General features: G+C 30.8%; 1 protein-coding gene across 2 annotated transcripts; it reads left to right on the top strand.

The window, feature by feature from the left end:
* The first annotated feature begins 103 nt into the window (after positions 1 to 103).
* LOC111636182 (vesicle-associated membrane protein 3-like) lies at positions 104 to 20,974 on the top strand. 2 transcript variants are annotated; one of them, XM_023381378.1, is made up of 8 exons: positions 104 to 618; positions 821 to 969; positions 1,690 to 1,756; positions 4,043 to 4,121; positions 11,225 to 11,304; positions 18,322 to 18,373; positions 20,443 to 20,480; positions 20,554 to 20,974. In XM_023381378.1, exons 2-7 carry the CDS (start codon positions 965 to 967, stop codon positions 20,466 to 20,468), a joined length of 309 nt encoding a protein of 102 aa, XP_023237146.1. In that variant the 5' UTR covers positions 104 to 618; positions 821 to 964; the 3' UTR covers positions 20,469 to 20,480; positions 20,554 to 20,974. The 2 variants fall into 2 exon arrangements, with proteins under 2 accessions (XP_023237146.1, XP_023237147.1); XM_023381379.1 differs by having other exon boundaries at positions 104 to 622.
* The last annotated feature ends 308 nt before the right edge of the window (positions 20,975 to 21,282 follow it).

Genomic DNA, 21,282 nt, shown 5'->3' with positions numbered 1-21,282 from the left:
GAATATTTTGCATATTTTTGTAAACGTGAAGTAATTGCGCCAGTAAAGTTTAATCAGTTTTAATCTAATCTTAGGTGCATTCATTTTGTCTAGTTTATAGGCTACTTTTACGTCAAATTGAGGTAATAGTATGCATTATTCGGACAAAACGAATGTACCGATGCATATTCACGTGGGGCCCAGGAGTAGAGAAGATCCTTTTGTCATTTTTTTAATTTTATTTAAATCAATTAAATACGTAGAATGGTCCTTTAAATACTTCAATTTTAAAGATTTTATTCTTAGTTGGTAAAAATAACATTAATTTATAGGGATAGAACCACTACGGTTGCATAATTTATTTCCAGGCCTGTAGAAAAATCCCCACCCACCCCTCAATGCACCTCTTAATTAAAAAGATGAAAAGTGGAATTTGTCATATCTGAAGTAGACTGTATCAAGTGTACAGTATATACAAAATGTGTTTACTATTTAGCACTCATTTCGTAGGTTTTTTTTAATGATAATAACAGAATCTTAATTTATGTTAGCGATAAAAAAAAAGTGGACTCTTCGAACTTAGTGCTGAGTAAGCCACTGAAGAATTTCACGTTAAAACTATTGCCAAGATTTGTACAGGTTTGTACGTATAAAATTAGAATTTCTGTTTTCACTAACTTGCGAAACTAGCGAATTGATGATTTGTTTGTGGATAATAGAATATGCTGTGTGTTTAACAATAGTATAGTGTTTTAATTTCATTTTTAATTTGTTCTATGTAGAAGGAACTAAAAATTCCCGTGATTTACGAAGAATGAAGTGTATTAATTGAATGTTTCAGTTTTTAGATAACCAGGAAGGAAATATTTCCGTTTATAAGCTTGTGTTGGAAATAGAAATTATAGAATAAAAACAAGTGAAGTCGATGTCCTGTTTTAAATATTAAGTTTTTTATTATTATTTTAATACGTATTTTGTGGATAATATGGCGTAAGTATTTTCATATTTGCATTAATTAATTAAAATTTAATTTTTATTCTACTCACGCTAAAATTAAATTTAAGCTAGAGTAAGTAAAATGCACTTTTAGATGACAATATTTGTTTTTTATGCTTGTTTTAACGTCTTTTGATTAAATTGGAAAGAAGTTGTCTGTAAATAAATTCAAAATTCTTCGAACTTGAAGTTTGAGTGATAAATATTGATCCTATTTAGAAATTTAAGAAAGTTATTCATTATTTAGAAATATAAGAAAGGTCCGTGAAATTGAAATTACATAATATGATCATTTTTATTACAGGCAAAATACACGTGTTTTTGTTCGAAATTCAATATATTTAATAATTCTTTTTATTATTTTTTTACGAATAGAATTTGCATTTCAAATTTTTAATTTCTAGTAATAAAAAAAAAAAAAGATTGCTACTGTTTTACATTGAGTAATCTACTTCAGAATTTAAAACTATTCATTGCATTTAATTCTACTAATTCATTGCACATAAAATAAACATTTATATTGTGCATCTTCAAATTCAGTTTATGTAGTACTAATTTCATAAACTAGAAATTTATGTAACCATATTTAATTATAATTAATAAATTATTTTCTTACATAGATTAAAAAATAGGTTTATTTAATATTATCTTATGCTTTGCTTTTGTTTTTTCTTTTTATCAAAATATTGAGAATATATTTATCTTTCATTTTAGTGCAAATGAGGATAACAAAAAGCCAGTGGATAATAAAATAGAAGAAACTCAAGCCCAAGTAGATGAGGTAAAGTAACTAAATATTTTTTGTGCTTATTAAACAAATCAATTCATATTTTTGTTATCAGTTTAAAAGAATAATTTAAACAAATCCCAACTGGAAGCACACACTGTAAGAGAATACATGAAACTCGAGCAAAGTATATTTAATTCAACAAACGTTTTCAACCACGTTTCATCAGGTAAACATCAATAGAACATTAAAAAGAATAAAGTTTGAAATATACAATTCTATTTACAGCTAAAGTGCAAATCAACTTGGAAAGTTGATTTGAATTGTATCTGTCTTTAATTACTTTCCAAATTGTAAAATCTGATAAAATCTTTGAAGAAGACAATCTGTTGGAATGTCTAAAAGCTTAATAAGCAAACTGTGAAATCATTTTCTAGAAATGGGAACAATGGTAACTGGTAGGAGACTGGAACAAGTTTATCAATGAATGGGTGCATCAAAGAAAAAATGTTACTTGTCATTCAAGGCTTATAGCAATAGCTGATAGAAAGCTATGGAACTGCAATAGGCATTCTTTCAGGAAAGCTTTTATTTTTACAAACTATTTGAAGTCGTCTTTAAATAGGATTCAACAACCAATCATGCATTTACCATTTAAGTGTTTGTAATTGTGAGTATACAGAAAATGGACAATGGAATATATTTGAATGCTGGTCAATGGGAAGCTGTTTGTCCAGGGCCTAATTTGGCACAAGGCAGGCAAGGCACTTGCCCTGGGCCCGTAATAGGTTCTAAACGTGCCATTGTTTTATTAGTATTGCGAATTACTATATTATTAGCAATAGTATAGCGAGGGGGTGCAAGGGGGTGCACAGGGCGCCACTCGCAGAGGGGGCCCAGATGGTCTCCAAGACAAACTGTGTTTCTGGAGGTGGGAGGGGGCGCCAATAAAATGTCATTCCCCGGGGGCCAGTTATGTTCGCTACACCACTGATTATTAGCACCATATTCAAGGGTTAATAATTAAGAATGGCATTACCTACTGCTCTGACATCTAACAACATCACTAAGAATTAGATAATGTTTGTATGTGCGAATTAGATCTGTTCGGTGAAGTTCAGAATAAAGCAGTGTTTGTTGAGAAAAATATAATGTTTATTGCTGCATAATTTTATTGCAGCCCCAAAACTACAATGTAAGTAAGATATTCAAATGTAAAAATAAAAATACTTTAATTTTAAATATTACAATTTTATTTATATTTGTAGTAATACAAAATTTGTAAAGGGGCCCGTAAATATTATTTTGCCTAGGGCCTGTGAAGGTCTAAATTAGGCCCTGTTTGTCCCTTTGATGAGTCATGATTCAGTATATATTCAGTGTATATCAGATACAAGTACTAATAGAACAAAATATTACATTGAAAAAGTATAATTGCAAGCTCCAATGGTCTAACTGTTAATGTGGGGGCCGAGGGGGGAATTTAAAAAACTCGAGACGAACGATAATAGGCGATATATATTGTCATCGTCTCCCTTGCCGTTTGGATTGCCGAGCGGTAACAATCAACGACATGTGGAAGCAGTTGAGTCAGAGATAGATGCCTCGTTTACAAACAACACAACTGTTTATTAAACATGAAAGAAGCTTACAAGATTACTGCGATCTTGGAAGTTCTACGTTGGCTGCGGTCGCTGGGTCTTCCTCTCCTGTGGTTCCACGATAGTCCCATTTAGAAGGAGTGTCCCTTGTTCGCGAATGAACCATTCCATCACGTCTCGACGACTCCGGGACGATGCGGTCGACTTCCGTCGAGGGAAAGATGTCGATCCGAGGTCGGGAGATGGAGATGAAGATGGGTGCGAGACACACGCACAACAACAGATCCGTCACTTGGAACTTTCGGGAGAAGAAGCCGTCGCGTCCTTGAATTTCCGGGGTTTTATCCATTTTCTCTCAGATTCCCCTTTCCGATTGGTCTATCCTTGTCACCTGATGACAATTCGAAACCTTTCGGGGTGCGGGAGAGGTCAAAATCGAAGTTTAATTTGATATTCAACAGAAAATGGTCGACGGACTTACATTCTTATATTGTTTAAAAGTTAGCATCGCGTTTTCATGTCATAAAAATCTATTTCTAACTAATATATTATTTTCTCTAAAACAATTATTTTCCGCGAATTTTAGTGAGGGTTAGGACCTGTCCAGAGCCTCACATTAATATTCACATTTTATATTTATATGGATTTATAATATTGCATGATCAAGCATGAAAGAATTATAAAAAATTATTTTTATTGAAATATTTCATTTCCTAATTTACAAAATTATTTTATATAGATTGTTGATTTGATGCATGGAAATATGGAAAAACTATATGAAAGAGAAGGAAAATTAACAGAATTAGATAGCCGTGCAGGTAAATTTAATTTTTATTTAGTTTAAATATATGTCTTTATGATGAATAAATAATGAAAAACTCCAAATTTTCTCTAAATAATAATAAAGATTTGCTTTATTGGCACCCACTTGTAATTAAATAACAATTTATCTAGCACTTCCAGACAAGTAAGGTCATTGTCAGGAGATACACAAGTGAATCAGCTATGAAATGCATTGGTAGCTGTCATCTAAATCTGTTTATATATTTAATGACTGTAATTCTGGTTTCTTAAAGCAGATTTTTGTTTTTTATCATTTTTTTTACTTCACATTAAACAAAGTTCGTTATAATTAATAAAACTTGGCATCATATTTATATAACTGGAAGAAATGGAACATGAAGAAACAGAACAGTGACAAATCAGAACAAAGGGAATAAAACATTTATTTTTTTCTCTAATCCTGCCAGCAATTATTATTAGTTACTGCCCATATAGGTCACCCAGAAGTCAGAAAAAAGAGGCACTATATATGACCCTTAGTAATCAAGTGGCAATAGTTGTTCAGGAATATCAAAATCAAGAAGATAAATTGAGGTTTTTATGCTGAATAGCCAATCTGCAACAATTAAATTTTTTTAGTGTATATATTTCTATTATATTTTGTTTTTATATAGATATTTCATTAATAAATAGATACAACATATCAAAATATGACAAAAATAAATATTTTATTCTTCAACATACACTCAGACTCATTGAATATTATATAACACACACCTTATTGCTGAGAATCATTTTACTGCTTTAAACGAACATTTTCAATTTGATGAACAGGCCATCATCAGGTTATCAATTCTCTGGAACGTTTACAATCGTTCTATAATTAAACCAATATGAAATAACAAATCCAAATTTAAAATGGTTCAAACATTTTGGTTAAAAACATCAAAATATATAAAAATATAACTAATCCATTAACTACATAAACTGAATGAATCAAAATAAATAGAGTAAAGCAAAATAAAAATACAAATATAATAACATAATATATAAAATTACATTGACCGCACACTATGCATCAGATTTTACGAGCCATTCCTGATCATATATTTCCATGCTGATGATAACCCTGTGGCATCCTTGTAATTTAAACATTTGCCAGTTAGGCTGGATTTATAAATTTTGAACTTTTCCAAACTCAATGCTAGAGCTGGTGAACACACTGATGTAACAATCCTGGCCTCAGCCCATTCAACCACCAAACCATCTGTTTGCACCACTCTGGATAGTGCTGTAGAATAGTGCTCCTTGTTTACATCATACATATGCTCCTTAAGCCTTTTGTTGAGGTTTCTGGTTGTGACACCCACATACTCTGTTCAAACCTAATTGATCATTTTTATATGATATCTTATATACCCCAGATTGTTCTTTCTTCTTGATCATATCCTTGTCATTCCTAAGTAAGTTATAAATGGTGGGAGCCCTTTTGTACAGTAATCTCTAATATATATCTTTTCTAATTATCATGTAATTTAGTTTTTAAAAAATGAGTTGGTTACAAGTTAATATTATCAACAATTCTTTGCTTCTTAATAATTGATTATTTAAAAAACTGTCTGAGGTATTTCTTTTTTAAACATTTACTTAAAATAATTAGTAAATTCAACAACTCAAACTGGGTATATGTAATTAAGCAAAGCACAAAACAATCAATATCCAACAGGAACTACAAAAATCTACTAAATCATGCTAAACAGTCATCATCAGGCTAAAAGACCTTTGGAGTTCAAAAGCATCTGTTAAAACATTTGCTTTTGTAGATTTTTTAGTTCCTGCTGGATGTTAGTTTTGTGTATTTTGCTTAATTAGTACGAGGGCTGTTCGGAAAGTTCGTGGCCTCAAATAGAACAACAAACAAAATAATGTTAAAACTTTTTTATTTTTCAATGTAGTCTCCTTTGTTAGCAAGGCACTTATTCCAGCGATGTTCTAGCTTTCTTATGCCATTACAATAGGTCGATTTGTCAAGGTGTGCAAAATACTCGTCTACTTCAGAGATGACTTTGTCATTTGAGTGGAATCTCTTTCCAACCAAGAATTATTTTAAATTTGGAAAAAGGTGAAAGTCACTGGGGGCCAAATCAGGTGAGTACGGTGAATGTGGAACTAATTGGAAGCTAAGTTCGTTTATTTTTTGTTCAGTGATTCTGGCATTATCGTGGTGAAACAGAACCTTCTTCTTCAAGTGTGGCCTCTTCGATTTCTTTCTTCAGTTTTTCCAAAAGTATACAGTAATAGACAGCATTGATGGTCTTTCCTCTTTCTAGGTAGTCAATAAAGATGATTCCTTTAGCATCCCCAAAAAACCGAGGCCATCACTTTCCCCGCTGATGGAACTGTTTTTGCCTTCTTTGGTGGTGGCGAACTGTGGTGTTTCCATTGCTTCGACTGTTCTTTTGTTTCAGGAGTGTAGTAATGGATCCACGTTTCGTCAGTAGTCACAAACCGACGCAAGAAATCCCGTGGGTTTTTCTTGTAGAAGTCCAAACACTTCTTTGACATCAAAGTGCGAACACGTCTTTGCTCAGCGGTCAGCAGATGCGGCACCCAACTTGCTGAGACCTTTGTCATACCCAAATTTTCGGTTAGATGTGGTGCACTCGGTCGACAGAGATGCCTGTTGTCTCAGCTATCTCCCGCGTTTTCAAACGGCGATCTGCTAACACCAAATCGTAAACTTTGTCGATATTTTTTTCAGTGACGATTTTTTAATATTATCATTAATTTAGATATACTAATGTTTGTCAGTCCATTTGTTACATGGATTAGAAATGTTTTTGAGAGCAATGAAAGTTCAAACAAGATATGAATGTTTCTTTGAATTATAAGGAAACAAAAGGAAAAGAATTATTTTTAATAATTGTTAAATGTTGATGATCTTACACTTATTATTTAATGTAATTTTCTGTTGTTATTATGAAAAGATGTTTTCTTTAAGTGTGAAAGTGTTTGTTGTGTTACTCTTAATAACATAGGGCAAAAAGAAAAATATCTAAAATATAGAAGAAATTTACAATATCTGGTACATTTTCATTATAGCCTATAATTTGTAAGTTTAGATATTTTTTAAAAAATAATTTATGGAAATAGTATATAGTAATACCCCAAATTTACGCGATAGGTGGAACCGAGTGGTAANTTGTTGATTTGATGCATGGAAATATGGAAAAACTATATGAAAGAGAAGGAAAATTAACAGAATTAGATAGCCGTGCAGGTAAATTTAATTTTTATTTAGTTTAAATATATGTCTTTATGATGAATAAATAATGAAAAACTCCAAATTTTCTCTAAATAATAATAAAGATTTGCTTTATTGGCACCCACTTGTAATTAAATAACAATTTATCTAGCACTTCCAGACAAGTAAGGTCATTGTCAGGAGATACACAAGTGAATCAGCTATGAAATGCATTGGTAGCTGTCATCTAAATCTGTTTATATATTTAATGACTGTAATTCTGGTTTCTTAAAGCAGATTTTTGTTTTTTATCATTTTTTTTACTTCACATTAAACAAAGTTCGTTATAATTAATAAAACTTGGCATCATATTTATATAACTGGAAGAAATGGAACATGAAGAAACAGAACAGTGACAAATCAGAACAAAGGGAATAAAACATTTATTTTTTTCTCTAATCCTGCCAGCAATTATTATTAGTTACTGCCCATATAGGTCACCCAGAAGTCAGAAAAAAGAGGCACTGTATATGACCCTTAGTAATCAAGTGGCAATAGTTGTTCAGGAATATCAAAATCAAGAAGATAAATTGAGGTTTTTATGCTGAATAGCCAATCTGCAACAATTAAATTTTTTTAGTGTATATATTTCTATTATATTTTGTTTTTATATAGATATTTCATTAATAAATAGATACAACATATCAAAATATGACAAAAATAAATATTTTATTCTTCAACATACACTCAGACTCATTGAATATTATATAACACACACCTTATTGCTGAGAATCATTTTACTGCTTTAAACGAACATTTTCAATTTGATGAACAGGCCATCATCAGGTTATCAATTCTCTGGAACGTTTACAATCGTTCTATAATTAAACCAATATGAAATAACAAATCCAAATTTAAAATGGTTCAAACATTTTGGTTAAAAACATCAAAATATATAAAAATATAACTAATCCATTAACTACATAAACTGAATGAATCAAAATAAATAGAGTAAAGCAAAATAAAAATACAAATATAATAACATAACATATAAAATTACATCGACCGCACACTATGCATCAGATTTTACGAGCCATTCCTGATCATATATTTCCATGCCAATGATAACCCTGTGGCATCCTTGTAATTTAAACATTTGCCAGTTAGGCTGGATTTATAAATTTTGAACTTTTCCAAACTCAATGCTAGAGCTGGTGAACACACTGATGTAACAATCCTGGCCTCAGCCCATTCAACCACCAAACCATCTGTTTGCACCACTCTGGATAGTACTGTAGAATAGTGCTCCTTGTTTACATCATACATATGCTCCTTAAGCCTTTTGTTGAGGTTTCTGGTTGTGACACCCACATACTCTGTTCAAACCTAATTGATCATTTTTATATGATATCTTATATACCCCAGATTGTTCTTTCTTCTTGATCATATCCTTGTCATTCCTAAGTAAGTTATAAATGGTGGGAGCCCTTTTGTACAGTAATCTCTAATATATATCTTTTCTAATTATCATGTAATTTAGTTTTTAAAAAATGAGTTGGTTACAAGTTAATATTATCAACAATTCTTTGCTTCTTAATAATTGATTATTTAAAAAACTGTCTGAGGTATTTCTTTTTTAAACATTTACTTAAAATAATTAGTAAATTCAACAACTCAAACTGGGTATATGTAATTAAGCAAAGCACAAAACAATCAATATCCAACAGGAACTACAAAAATCTACTAAATCATGCTAAACAGTCATCATCAGGCTAAAAGACCTTTGGAGTTCAAAAGCATCTGTTAAAACATTTGCTTTTGTAGATTTTTTAGTTCCTGCTGGATGTTAGTTTTGTGTATTTTGCTTAATTAGTACGAGGGCTGTTCGGAAAGTTCGTGGCCTCAAATAGAACAACAAACAAAATAATGTTAAAACTTTTTTATTTTTCAATGTAGTCTCCTTTGTTAGCAAGGCACTTATTCCAGCGATGTTCTAGCTTTCTTATGCCATTACAATAGGTCGATTTGTCAAGGTGTGCAAAATACTCGTCTACTTCAGAGATGACTTTGTCATTTGAGTGGAATCTCTTTCCAACCAAGAATTATTTTAAATTTGGAAAAAGGTGAAAGTCACTGGGGGCCAAATCAGGTGAGTACGGTGAATGTGGAACTAATTGGAAGCTAAGTTCGTTTATTTTTTGTTCAGTGATTCTGGCATTATCGTGGTGAAACAGAACCTTCTTCTTCAAGTGTGGCCTCTTCGATTTCTTTCTTTAGTTTTTCCAAAAGTATACAGTAATAGACAGCATTGATGGTCTTTCCTCTTTCTAGGTAGTCAATAAAGATGATTCCTTTAGCATCCCCAAAAAACCGAGGCCATCACTTTTCCCGCTGATGGAACTGTTTTTGCCTTCTTTGGTGGTGGCGAACTGGGGNTTTTTATTTTACTGAAAAAATTTAAGTAACTGACATTTATATAAATTTTAACTATTTATATATTCTATCATGTCATATAATTCAGACATACACTATATAGTAAATCACAGAAAATATATTTCCTAGTGATGAACAATTTGAAAACTATAATTTCATAAGTTTTTGTATTGTTGATGTTATCTGGAAACTCACCAAAATGTGTGCTGAGATTAGTGTTGCCACTTTTTCAAAATCACTGACCCGGACGGCAGGTCAGGTTTGTTCGAACAGAAGTTCCTGACGCATGCGCAATGTCATTTTACAATGCAAAGGATAACGTGCAGGCTGGTTCTAAATCAGTTACAGTTAGGGACTAGGGACTTGTGTAGGAGTAACTTAAGTAACCTAAATTAAGAAAGATCAGGTACAGATGACTTAACTGTATTGGATATTGGAGAAGTGTGCGCTCATACATGCAAAATGGAAAAAAAAAGGTCGACAGGTTGCGCGCCACATGTCGGCTTAACAGACTAACATGCCAGAATTGCAGATGAGTTTCAGTGAGTGTGAGTTCTCTTGCTGTTAAAATAGTGTAGATTTGTAATAATCTCTGCAAGAACTTTGTTTCATCATAATTTCACAATTTCTATGAAATTCCCGGACAAAATTAATAGTTCACCTGGACAGTGAGTCAATTCCCAGACTGTCCGGGTGAAACCGGATGGGTGGTAACACTAGCTGAGATTGTTGCACCATCTTCAATTATTTACCTTTGCCCTCTGCATTGCAAATTTTATATTTAAAAAAATATTTTTGATTTACATTTGAAATCATTTTAGTATGTTTAGTATGTATGTTAAAAATGATCCCTATATAGTTTAACCTATTTATTTCAAACATGTATCAAAACCCCTTTATTTGGAAATTTATTTTTTTCCCTGAATTTTCAGCCTAAACTCAATATATTTTCCATATTTATCTCAAATAATTTTCTCTGAAATTATGGACTGAAGTGTCAATTACAAATTCGAAGCTCAGCAACTACATATTTGTGGACTGCAATTTATGCTATTAATATCTCTTGCAATACAGTACATAGTTGCAATTAATGCTGCTTTTCTGATTGGCTACTAGTTTGGCTTGCATCTTATTGGTTGGAGAAAGTCAGGCTCAGAAATTATTGACAAACTATTTTTGTTTAAAATATGTCAAAGGTGTTTTATTTATACCTAATACAAATGTGTACTGTACTTGCTATTCTATTCATAAAATACTGTACCTTCAATGAAATCTATTATTGTTTACTGTGTAGGAACCTCTATATCTCAAAAGTTGTCTATCTGAAATGTTTTCTTCCCGTGAGATTCAAGATAGACAGGTTCAACTGTAACAGCAATCATTATTAACCAAATTCTTATATAATAACTTAGTTGAGAGAGCTGTCATTATTCATATTGATGAAACTTTTTATAATTTTAGAAAGATTACAGAAACAAGCAAATGATTTTGAACAACAAACAACAAAATTGAAAAGAAAATATTGGTGGAAAAATTTCAAGGTAATTGATTTGTCTTAAAATTCTGTAGATTAAATTATAAATTATCATAATGATAATTTATAATTATTGTGATAATTTAATTATTCTTAAATTTATCACAATGAGCTTAATTTAAGAGAATCAAGTTCTTTATTTTCTTTTAATAAAAATGTTTTCAGTTGCTATCAAGGCATTTTTAGTTATAACTTTTGCTTTTTAGAACCTCTCAAAGAAAAAGGAACAAGAGTTATAAAAGCAAAAGTTGAAACTGAAAAGAAAAACTTAAAATGGTTCAATAGTACTTGTTGAAAACGTTTTTATTAAAGAAAATAAAGAAGTTAGTTCCCTTAAGTTAAGTGGTTTGAAATAATTATGAAACTTGGTACCATTTTTTGTTAAGTTATCATAAATATGTATATTTATTTCGATGACTGATAGTTTTTATTTTATTGAAAAAATTTAAGTAACTGACATTTATATAAATTTTAACTATTTATATATTCTATCATGTCATATAATTCAGACATACACTATATAGTAAATCACAGAAAATATATTTCCTAGTGATGAACAATTTGAAAACTATAATTTCATAAGTTTTTGTATTGTTGATGTTATCTGGAAACTCACCAAAATGTGTGCTGAGATTAGTGTTGCCACTTTTTCAAAATCACTGACCCGGACGGCAGGTCAGGTTTGTTCGAACAGAAGTTCCTGACGCATGCGCAATGTCATTTTACAATGCAAAGGATAACGTGCAGGCTGGTTCTAAATCAGTTACAGTTAGGGACTAGGGACTTGTGTAGGAGTAACTTAAGTAACCTAAATTAAGAAAGATCAGGTACAGATGACTTAACTGTATTGGATATTGGAGAAGTGTGCGCTCATACATGCAAAATGGAAAAAAAAAGGTCGACAGGTTGCGCGCCACATGTCGGCTTAACAGACTAACATGCCAGAATTGCAGATGAGTTTCAGTGAGTGTGAGTTCTCTTGCTGTTAAAATAGTGTAGATTTGTAATAATCTCTGCAAGAACTTTGTTTCATCATAATTTCACAATTTCTATGAAATTCCCGGACAAAATTAATAGTTCACCTGGACAGTGAGTCAATTCCCAGACTGTCCGGGTGAAACCGGATGGGTGGTAACACTAGCTGAGATTGTTGCACCATCTTCAATTATTTACCTTTGCCCTCTGCATTGCAAATTTTATATTTAAAAAAATATTTTTGATTTACATTTGAAATCATTTTAGTATGTTTAGTATGTATGTTAAAAATGATCCCTATATAGTTTAACCTATTTATTTCAAACATGTATCAAAACCCCTTTATTTGGAAATTTATTTTTTTCCCTGAATTTTCAGCCTAAACTCAATATATTTTCCATATTTATCTCAAATAATTTTCTCTGAAATTATGGACTGAAGTGTCAATTACAAATTCGAAGCTCAGCAACTACATATTTGTGGACTGCAATTTATGCTATTAATATCTCTTGCAATACAGTACATAGTTGCAATTAATGCTGCTTTTCTGATTGGCTACTAGTTTGGCTTGCATCTTATTGGTTGGAGAAAGTCAGGCTCAGAAATTATTGACAAACTATTTTTGTTTAAAATATGTCAAAGGTGTTTTATTTATACCTAATACAAATGTGTACTGTACTTGCTATTCTATTCATAAAATACTGTACCTTCAATGAAATCTATTATTGTTTACTGTGTAGGAACCTCTATATCTCAAAAGTTGTCTATCTGAAATGTTTTCTTCCCGTGAGATTCAAGATAGACAGGTTCAACTGTAACAGCAATCATTATTAACCAAATTCTTATATAATAACTTAGTTGAGAGAGCTGTCATTATTCATATTGATGAAACTTTTTATAATTTTAGAAAGATTACAGAAACAAGCAAATGATTTTGAACAACAAACAACAAAATTGAAAAGAAAATATTGGTGGAAAAATTTCAAGGTAATTGATTTGTCTTAAAATTCTGTAGATTAAATTATAAATTATAAAATCTTTTCAAATTCTTTTAATTAAAATCCTTATATATATATATATTTAAATTTGACAAATTTAAATGTATTTGGTTATTTTGAATTTTCATTAATAGAATTTACATCAAATCTGTATTAAAAAAATTACAAAAATACTAAACAATAAAAAAGCAATAAATATAAAAATAACTATTATAACATATACACTTTATATTGCTGAAAACCTACTTTACTGCTTTATTAATTAAACAAACATTTTCAACCTGATCAACAGCCATCATCAGGTTATCAATTTTCTGGAAGATTTACAATAGTTCTTTATTCAAATGAATATTCGATAAATTCAAATTTAAAAACGGTTTTAACATTTCATTAAAATACCAAAATATACAAAAATATAACTACAGTAGAGCGTCGTTTATTCGAAAGCATTCCAGTCGGCAAATTTAAATTTTTGCTAGTGCTGTGGCGCTGCAATCTTTGGTTATATCTTGGGCTACTCCAATATTTTTTTTTGTTGGTGTGTGTGTTTTAGCTGGCAGCACTGGCACTTTTGTGTAATGTTTTTCTGAGGACTGTGTCGTGCTGAATCAAACGTTTTTGATACTAGATCAACTTCTAAAGTATATTTTTTTTGCTTTTTATATTTTTCAATATATTTATTTTGTTTGTACAAAATAAAAAAGTAATTTTTAACAATACAATAGCCACGATTATTATTTTAAAAAGTTTTCGTTAGGCTTAATATTGACGAAGATTCAACGCGAAGTAACATGCAACAGAGAAAAATTTCAACATGGGATAGGTTAATATATTTTTCATACATAATCGGTTATCCGAAAAATAAGTTATCCGAACAACCCCAGTCCCCAATTGATTCGGATAAACGACGCTCTACTGTAATCCTATAAATACATAAAATTGAATAAAGTAAAATAAATAGAATAGAACAAAATAAAATAAAAATACAAATATAATAACATAACATATAGAATTACATTGACTGCACCCTATGTATCAGATTTTAACAAGCCATTCCTGATCATATACTTCCAGGCTGATGGTAATATTGTGGCATCCTTGTAATTTAAACATTTGCCAGTAAGGCAAGATTTTTATATTTCAAACTTTTCTAAACTCATTGCCAGAGTTGGTGAACACAGCGGTTTAAAAATCCTGGCCTCAGCCCATTCAACCACCAAACCATCTGTTTGTGCCACTCTGGATAGTGCTGTAGAATAGTGCTCCTTGTTTACATCATACATATGCTCTTTAAGCCTTTTGTTGAGGTTTCTGGTGGTGACACCCAAATACTCTTTGTTCAAACCTAATTGATGATTTTTATATGGTATCTTGTATACCTCAGATTGTTCTTTCTTCTTGATCATATCCTTGTCATTCCTAAGTAAGTTATAAATGGTGGGAGCCATTTTGTACAGTAATCTTGTGTTCTTGTAATCCGCAATTTCTTTCATAATACTGGATATGCTTCTGTTGTAAGTGAACTTAGTAACATTGTTGTTCATAGTTTTCTTCATCCTCTTTTTCTAGGATCTGAGTAAGAAGTTATTAATCCTTTAATGACTAAACTTACGACTTACTTAAGCCTGTAACCGATGCAAAATCATAAAATATTAACGATTTAATGACTTTTGCTCCAAATTTCAATGTCCTAGCAATGGCTTTAATCTTAGCCAACTCTTGCAATCTGTTGTATACATTGGAGCAATAATGGAATGCTCTTCTAACTAGAGCTTTAAACACTGAAAGTTTATAAATATGTGGATCATTCATTCAGTAACAGTTCCTTAAGCATGAAGGTATACATCAAGCCCACTCCCAACCCATTATACATCCTTCATCATCCAATGATCCATATTTTGAGGCTAACTAATCCATATTACAGAGGAGCCAAATCATATTACTCAATTTTTTATCTTTTTGTAATAAATTCATTATATCATTCTTTTTTTACAACATCTAAAATAATTAATTTTTTAAGATTCAAAATCATCATATATATTCAAATGCAGTTTTAATAGTTACTGCTACATTTTAAGGTAAACTTAGAAATATATAAAATTTTGTTGATCACAGAAAGTAAGAAAGTTAGCACAGATATTTTTGTTACATTAATATGAACAATAAAAAGTAAAAATACATTCAAAAGTGAATTAACTGAATAATTTTGAAAACAAAAAAAAAATTAGTGTTTGAATTCATTAGCAAAACTAACATTCAAGTTTTCAAGAGGCCAAAAAAATATCTTTATTATTAAATGAATGGTTAAATGTTTTCAGAATGTTGTGGGATCTGCAAAGATCCGTAGGGTTAAAAACGAACTTTTTATGTACAAAATATATATACAATATCTCCAAAAACTAGGGTACATGGCACATGGCAGTTCAACAAAGAATCCTTTGACAAAGAACAATCAAACAAATCCGAGAAACAGGCTAAAAATATCAGTAGCATAGCGTAGTGGGGGTGGCAGGGGTGGCCCGCCCCGGGCAGCACTTTTTAGGGGGCGAAAAAATTTCACAATAAATAATAATAATATTTTGTAAGAATTTGAACCATTTTATTTCATACTTTTGTCCACCTACGACTCAGACCGATTGAAATGAGCACGGCATAGTGTTACCATCCATCCGGATAGTCCGGGAATCAACTTGCTGTCCGGGGATATCGTGCGCAACCTGTTGACCTTTTTTTTTTTATTTATTTATTTTTATTTTTATTTTTTGCTTGTACGATTTATTCATATATATATACACCACCAATATCCAATACAGCTAGGTCACTTGCGTTACTCCTATCCAAGTCTCCCTAGTTGCTAACTGTAACTGATTTAGAACCAGCATGCACTGCACATTATTCTTCGCATTGCAAAATGACATATGCATGCATCAGGAACTTCTATTTGAACAAACCTCACCTGCCGTCCAGGTTAGCGATTTTAATAAGGTGGCAACACTAGCACAGAATTTTTCATTACTTATTCTGTGACGAGACTGAATTTTAGTCTTTTAAATTGAGATACCTAAATAAGGGGGGCGAAATTTTCCTCCGTCCCGAGCAGCTGACACCCATGCTACACCACTGAAAAATATTCACTCAGTGATATTCTATATCAGCAAATATTTCACTTATACAAAGTGAATACCGTGTTTCACTATTCCTTTCACTGATGGAAACAGATTGCAAAACCACAAATTTCCACCACAATGAATGAAGAGAAGAGTTCACCATACACCACTACAAGAGGACTACACACTCCCACAAGCTCAACACCAGGAACTGGAATCAGAGTTGCCAGTCCCACACACCATATATCACCCCCACTGTCGACACAGAGCTGCCATACAAAAAACGCCCAAAACATAAAAAAATTTCCCTTTTATTTTCTTACAATTACAAATAAAACTGCATGTACAGTAAAGGAGATGATCATTTACAATAATAACATTGACTGTAGACAAAATATATATATACAGTATATACACTAAAAGATAAAACAGAAGCAAAAGAAAACAATTTTTTTACAAGATGACAACAGAGACCAACAATATATACAAGGACGACACAATGTTTATCATTCCATCATCAGACCTTTCTAGTTTAATGAATGTTCTAATTGCAGCATTCTAAGCTAATTATTCTGTTCATAGCTATTTAATATACATTCTATATGCTTGAACTTGTTTAAATTGCATTTCAGTTTTTAAATTTATTGTTTCAAAACTATAACTAGACTTTAGGACAAAGTATTATAATAAAAATGGATCAAAAATAATAACAACAAATATTTTAACCAATGTAGAATCAGTTAGAACAGCAATTTCCAACCTGGGATACGCAATAGGTTGTTTAGGGGTACAGAAAAAAGTTAGATATTATGGCAGAAAAAATAATATATTATGTATCACATATTAATAGTATTAAAAAAATTATTAGGTAAAAATTGTTCCTTGCAACAATCACAAACTTTATTATACATTTCAAAATGCAAAACTAGAAATAAAAACTTATGCTGCCGATTGTACAATACAACAGATCAATAAATGTTGCGCATTCAGTCAATGGTAATGGGGATACCATTATGCGTGATTAGTGATTATGCTACGGACTTTTGATGATGGGGTGTGTTACCGTTATTATTATTATCTCTCAACAATATCCCCACGTGTTGTTTGAAAAAAGTATTCTTTTGTTTATAAAAAGTATTTTTTATTGTTAGTAAGGAAAAGGACATAGAAATATGAACAAACATCAGCTAACCCGATAAACATTAAAGCAACCAAAGTGGAATTAACGGGCTAGATGGCTATAATAATAATAATAATAATAATTTGAGATAATTTGGTATTAGAGTTAGGCATTAGGTGCCATCTCATGCTAAATTTAATAATTATAATTTAATTACATTATTGAAAAGGACATAGCTAGTTTCTCCAGATTTTCTGTACAAGCGGTAATTTTTTATGTTATTTATTTAGTATTTTTATTAATTTTTTTATTGAAAAGACTATGTCTTGTTTATAAAATCATACCGCCTGCTGTGTTACCAGCTTAGAGGTATGAAGGAGTACATGTCAAAAGTTGCAATTTGGCACAAAGTATTAAGTGCCCAAATCATGCGCGCATAAAAAAAATCAGACTTATAGGTACTCAGGGGACTGAGAACCGAGTCAAAATAAAATTCAAAATGGCCACACTTGACAAACAGGCAGTGTGAGATTTGTGCATGCATTGCTCGTTGGGAAGTTGGAAATGCCATGGGGGTACACTAATGTAAAAAGGTTGGGAACCGCTGAGTTAGAACATTTAATGCATTTCTTAACATAATTTGGCTGAACATAAAGTTAAATAAAGGATTTCTGATGCCATTGTAAGATTTTGAACATTATTCAAGCAAAAGAATATTAGATATAGTGTTCAGGGATTAAATAATAATTAATAATTTATACTGGTTTTTTGAAATATTAACTTAAACACTTTAACTTATTTTTTCACTTCATAAATTTTTCCAGATATGGGCCGTCATTATTGGAATTATTATTGTTTTTATTATTGCAATCATTGGTATGTTTAGTTTTTTTTAATATTCTTTCATTGCTATTGTCATTAAAAAATAAATATATTTGCTTTTTAATTTTATTATTTATGTTATAAAAAGAATAGCTTACTAATATACAGAGTTGTTGTTAGTAAGCTTTCTGAGTTGGAAAGTCAGAAAGCTGGAGCATATTCTACTGCTTGAAATGAAACATTTGGACAACAGATACTTCTGAAGATGCATTCACCATTATTAAATAAAAATTTTTTGTCAAAAGAGTCACTAATAGGTAATACAAAAGCTATGCAAATCACAAACAGTTATAAATGTTTAATATGTATTCCATTGTTTTCAGTAATGTTTTCCATTTGCAAAAACATGTTTTCTACCATTGAATGCTATGGGTTCTTTAATTGAAGAACATGCTGATGAATGCTGTCCTTAGATCTGACATAGATGCACATCTTTCATGACAGACTTGGTTCTTCAAGAACCTCATAAGAAGTCACATCCCATGGGGTGAAATCAAGCAAGCAAGGAGACCGAGCTGTTGGGAATTAATGGCTTAGCACCCATTCACCTGTGAAATTTACCTTCACAAACATTGAACAGAGTAAGCAATGTGGGTTGTGCACTATCTTGCATGAATATTGTATCATAAAAGCACCAACGTTGAAGTTCTGGTATAACAAATGTTGCCAACATGTTAAAATACTGTTCTCCAGTGATGGAATGGGTTTGGATTCTAGATCTGTAAGGTTACTGAATGGGTGCAATTTTCGGGATGTTGAGGGGTTGTGATAATTATGCATAGGAGTGATTTAGACACTGAGACAGGCTTACCATTTACACTTTGATCCCATTTAATAAAATAAAAATATTCTTACAAAATTTTGCTATAGTCATCTTTACAATTCTTCTTTGATACTTCTGTTTAAGAAGAGAGACAAAAATTTCAAATGTTGCAGTGAATATATTCACTTGGTCCCTTGAGGATTGTCTTCTAGAAGATTAATGGCCCCGGAGCTTGTGGGTAAGTTCAGATCCGAACAGATACATGATGTCAAATGCTGTATTTGGTTACAGCTGGACGTTTGATCACATGACACAGGGATCTTGGAGTCAGCATATCCTGGTAGATTCCAGACCAGCCAAAATATGACAGATCTTAGAGAAGTAAGCATAGTGTCCTTGAAACCTGAGTTTTTAAAGGGTTTCTCTCTTCTATTTTGCATTCTGATTGATCTTCCCTCATCTCCCAGTGACAATTCAAAACCTTCTAGGGGCACAAGAGAGGTTGATATCAATACTCAACCCAATCCTAATTGGATAAAATTCCTTCAAACTTTGAAATTCTCCTTCATAATTCAAGCTTTTTGTTTTTTTCTGACAGAAAGAAAATTCTTTATTATCTTTGTGAGACTATAAATTTTGCATCTGGTTTTATTTTCGAAAGGTGAAAGTTCAACTGTCCTGTTAGATATCCATTAACATTTAAACACTAAAATCTGATTTTTTTCCAGGACCTCACAGTTGCATAGCTTCAGTGCTACTGATTGGTGACTTTCTGTATGAAAACTTTTTATTTAATAAATGGTAAGTGCATTATCTGAAATACCTGTAGTCCAAATGTTTGATTTCAAGCAATAGAACACACTACAGAGCCTTCCAAGTTGGGGAAGTTATACAGGTTGTTTTTTAACAACCTGTATGAATTTTGCTAAATTATGCTTTTAAAATTGTCACACACTCATTTTCTGATAAATGTATCATGGAGACATTATTGATTTTATAATGTTTAAAAACTTTAACTAAAGTATTGAAAAATATTTCATTTAAATAATTTGATGCAGTAAGTTAATGAAGCAGATACAATATTTTCTATTATTCCATTTTTAGTCTATTTGATTTTATTGTCTGTCATAGAAACTTTTTAAATTTTTCTTTTATCATATTAATTAATCTTTAACTTTTAGTTAAACTTAAATGTATTTATACATTAAGAAATGTATAAATACATTTAAGCTTGCAAAAAATTACAAATTCTTAGTTAATTATTTGTATTAAATTCTCAATTGATCTTATTATATTTTAGTTTATGCAGTTCAAGCAAATTCCTAAGCAATTTCCTATGTAAGCATATATTCATAATTATAATGTTTACTTAATTTTTTTTATATGATTAAAGTAAGAATTTAAATTTCAGATCATATAAAGAAGTATTACATTAAAATCATTTAAGATTTTGCCAAAAATATGCTTTGTGTTATAACTTTGAATCCTGTGTAATGTTTAAGTATAGTTTCATGAAAATGCAATATTTTTCTACATATTTATTCATAGTAAAACTGAACTTTTTAATTTAGAAATTAGATATTGTAAAGTAAAAATAGGTTTTTGTAAAATTAACATTTTTATTCTCACAAAATGTTTAAAGGTTTTACTTGTTTAAAAAATATTCATTTTATTGAATGTAAAAATGTTTGATAGTGTTCCATTCCATAACTAGTCAAAATATTTGTTTACAATATATTTTATTTAGTTTTAAAGAAAACGATTCAAACAAAATTTCCTAATTTAAACATGGGTTATTTTTAATTAAATAATTTATGTATAAATTAATTACAGGAAAGTACAGATAACAATTTTGATATGAAAAATACAGTAGAACCTCGATTATCCGGACCTCTATTATCCGGATTTTCGATTATCCGGATTGTTCAAAATAAACAAAAATTTTACGAATTTGCTGATTTGCACTTGGCGAATTACGATACTGTTTATGTACGTGATGGAATGCATAACTTTTTTTGTTTCAACAACGTCTCACCCAGCACAGTGGTCGTAAACTCTTAAATATATTTTACGTCGTAATAAAAATATAACTTGACATACGTATTTATAAATAATTTATATTCAAATTACATCATTTCTA

Source organism: Centruroides sculpturatus, unplaced genomic scaffold (genome assembly GCF_000671375.1).
Source record: "Centruroides sculpturatus isolate CEXI.00-Female unplaced genomic scaffold, Cexi_2.0 scaffold208, whole genome shotgun sequence".
NCBI classification, from domain to species: domain Eukaryota; kingdom Metazoa; phylum Arthropoda; class Arachnida; order Scorpiones; family Buthidae; genus Centruroides; species Centruroides sculpturatus.
Note: the sequence above shows the minus strand (reverse complement) of the source record. Positions and strands in the feature narration are given on the sequence as shown.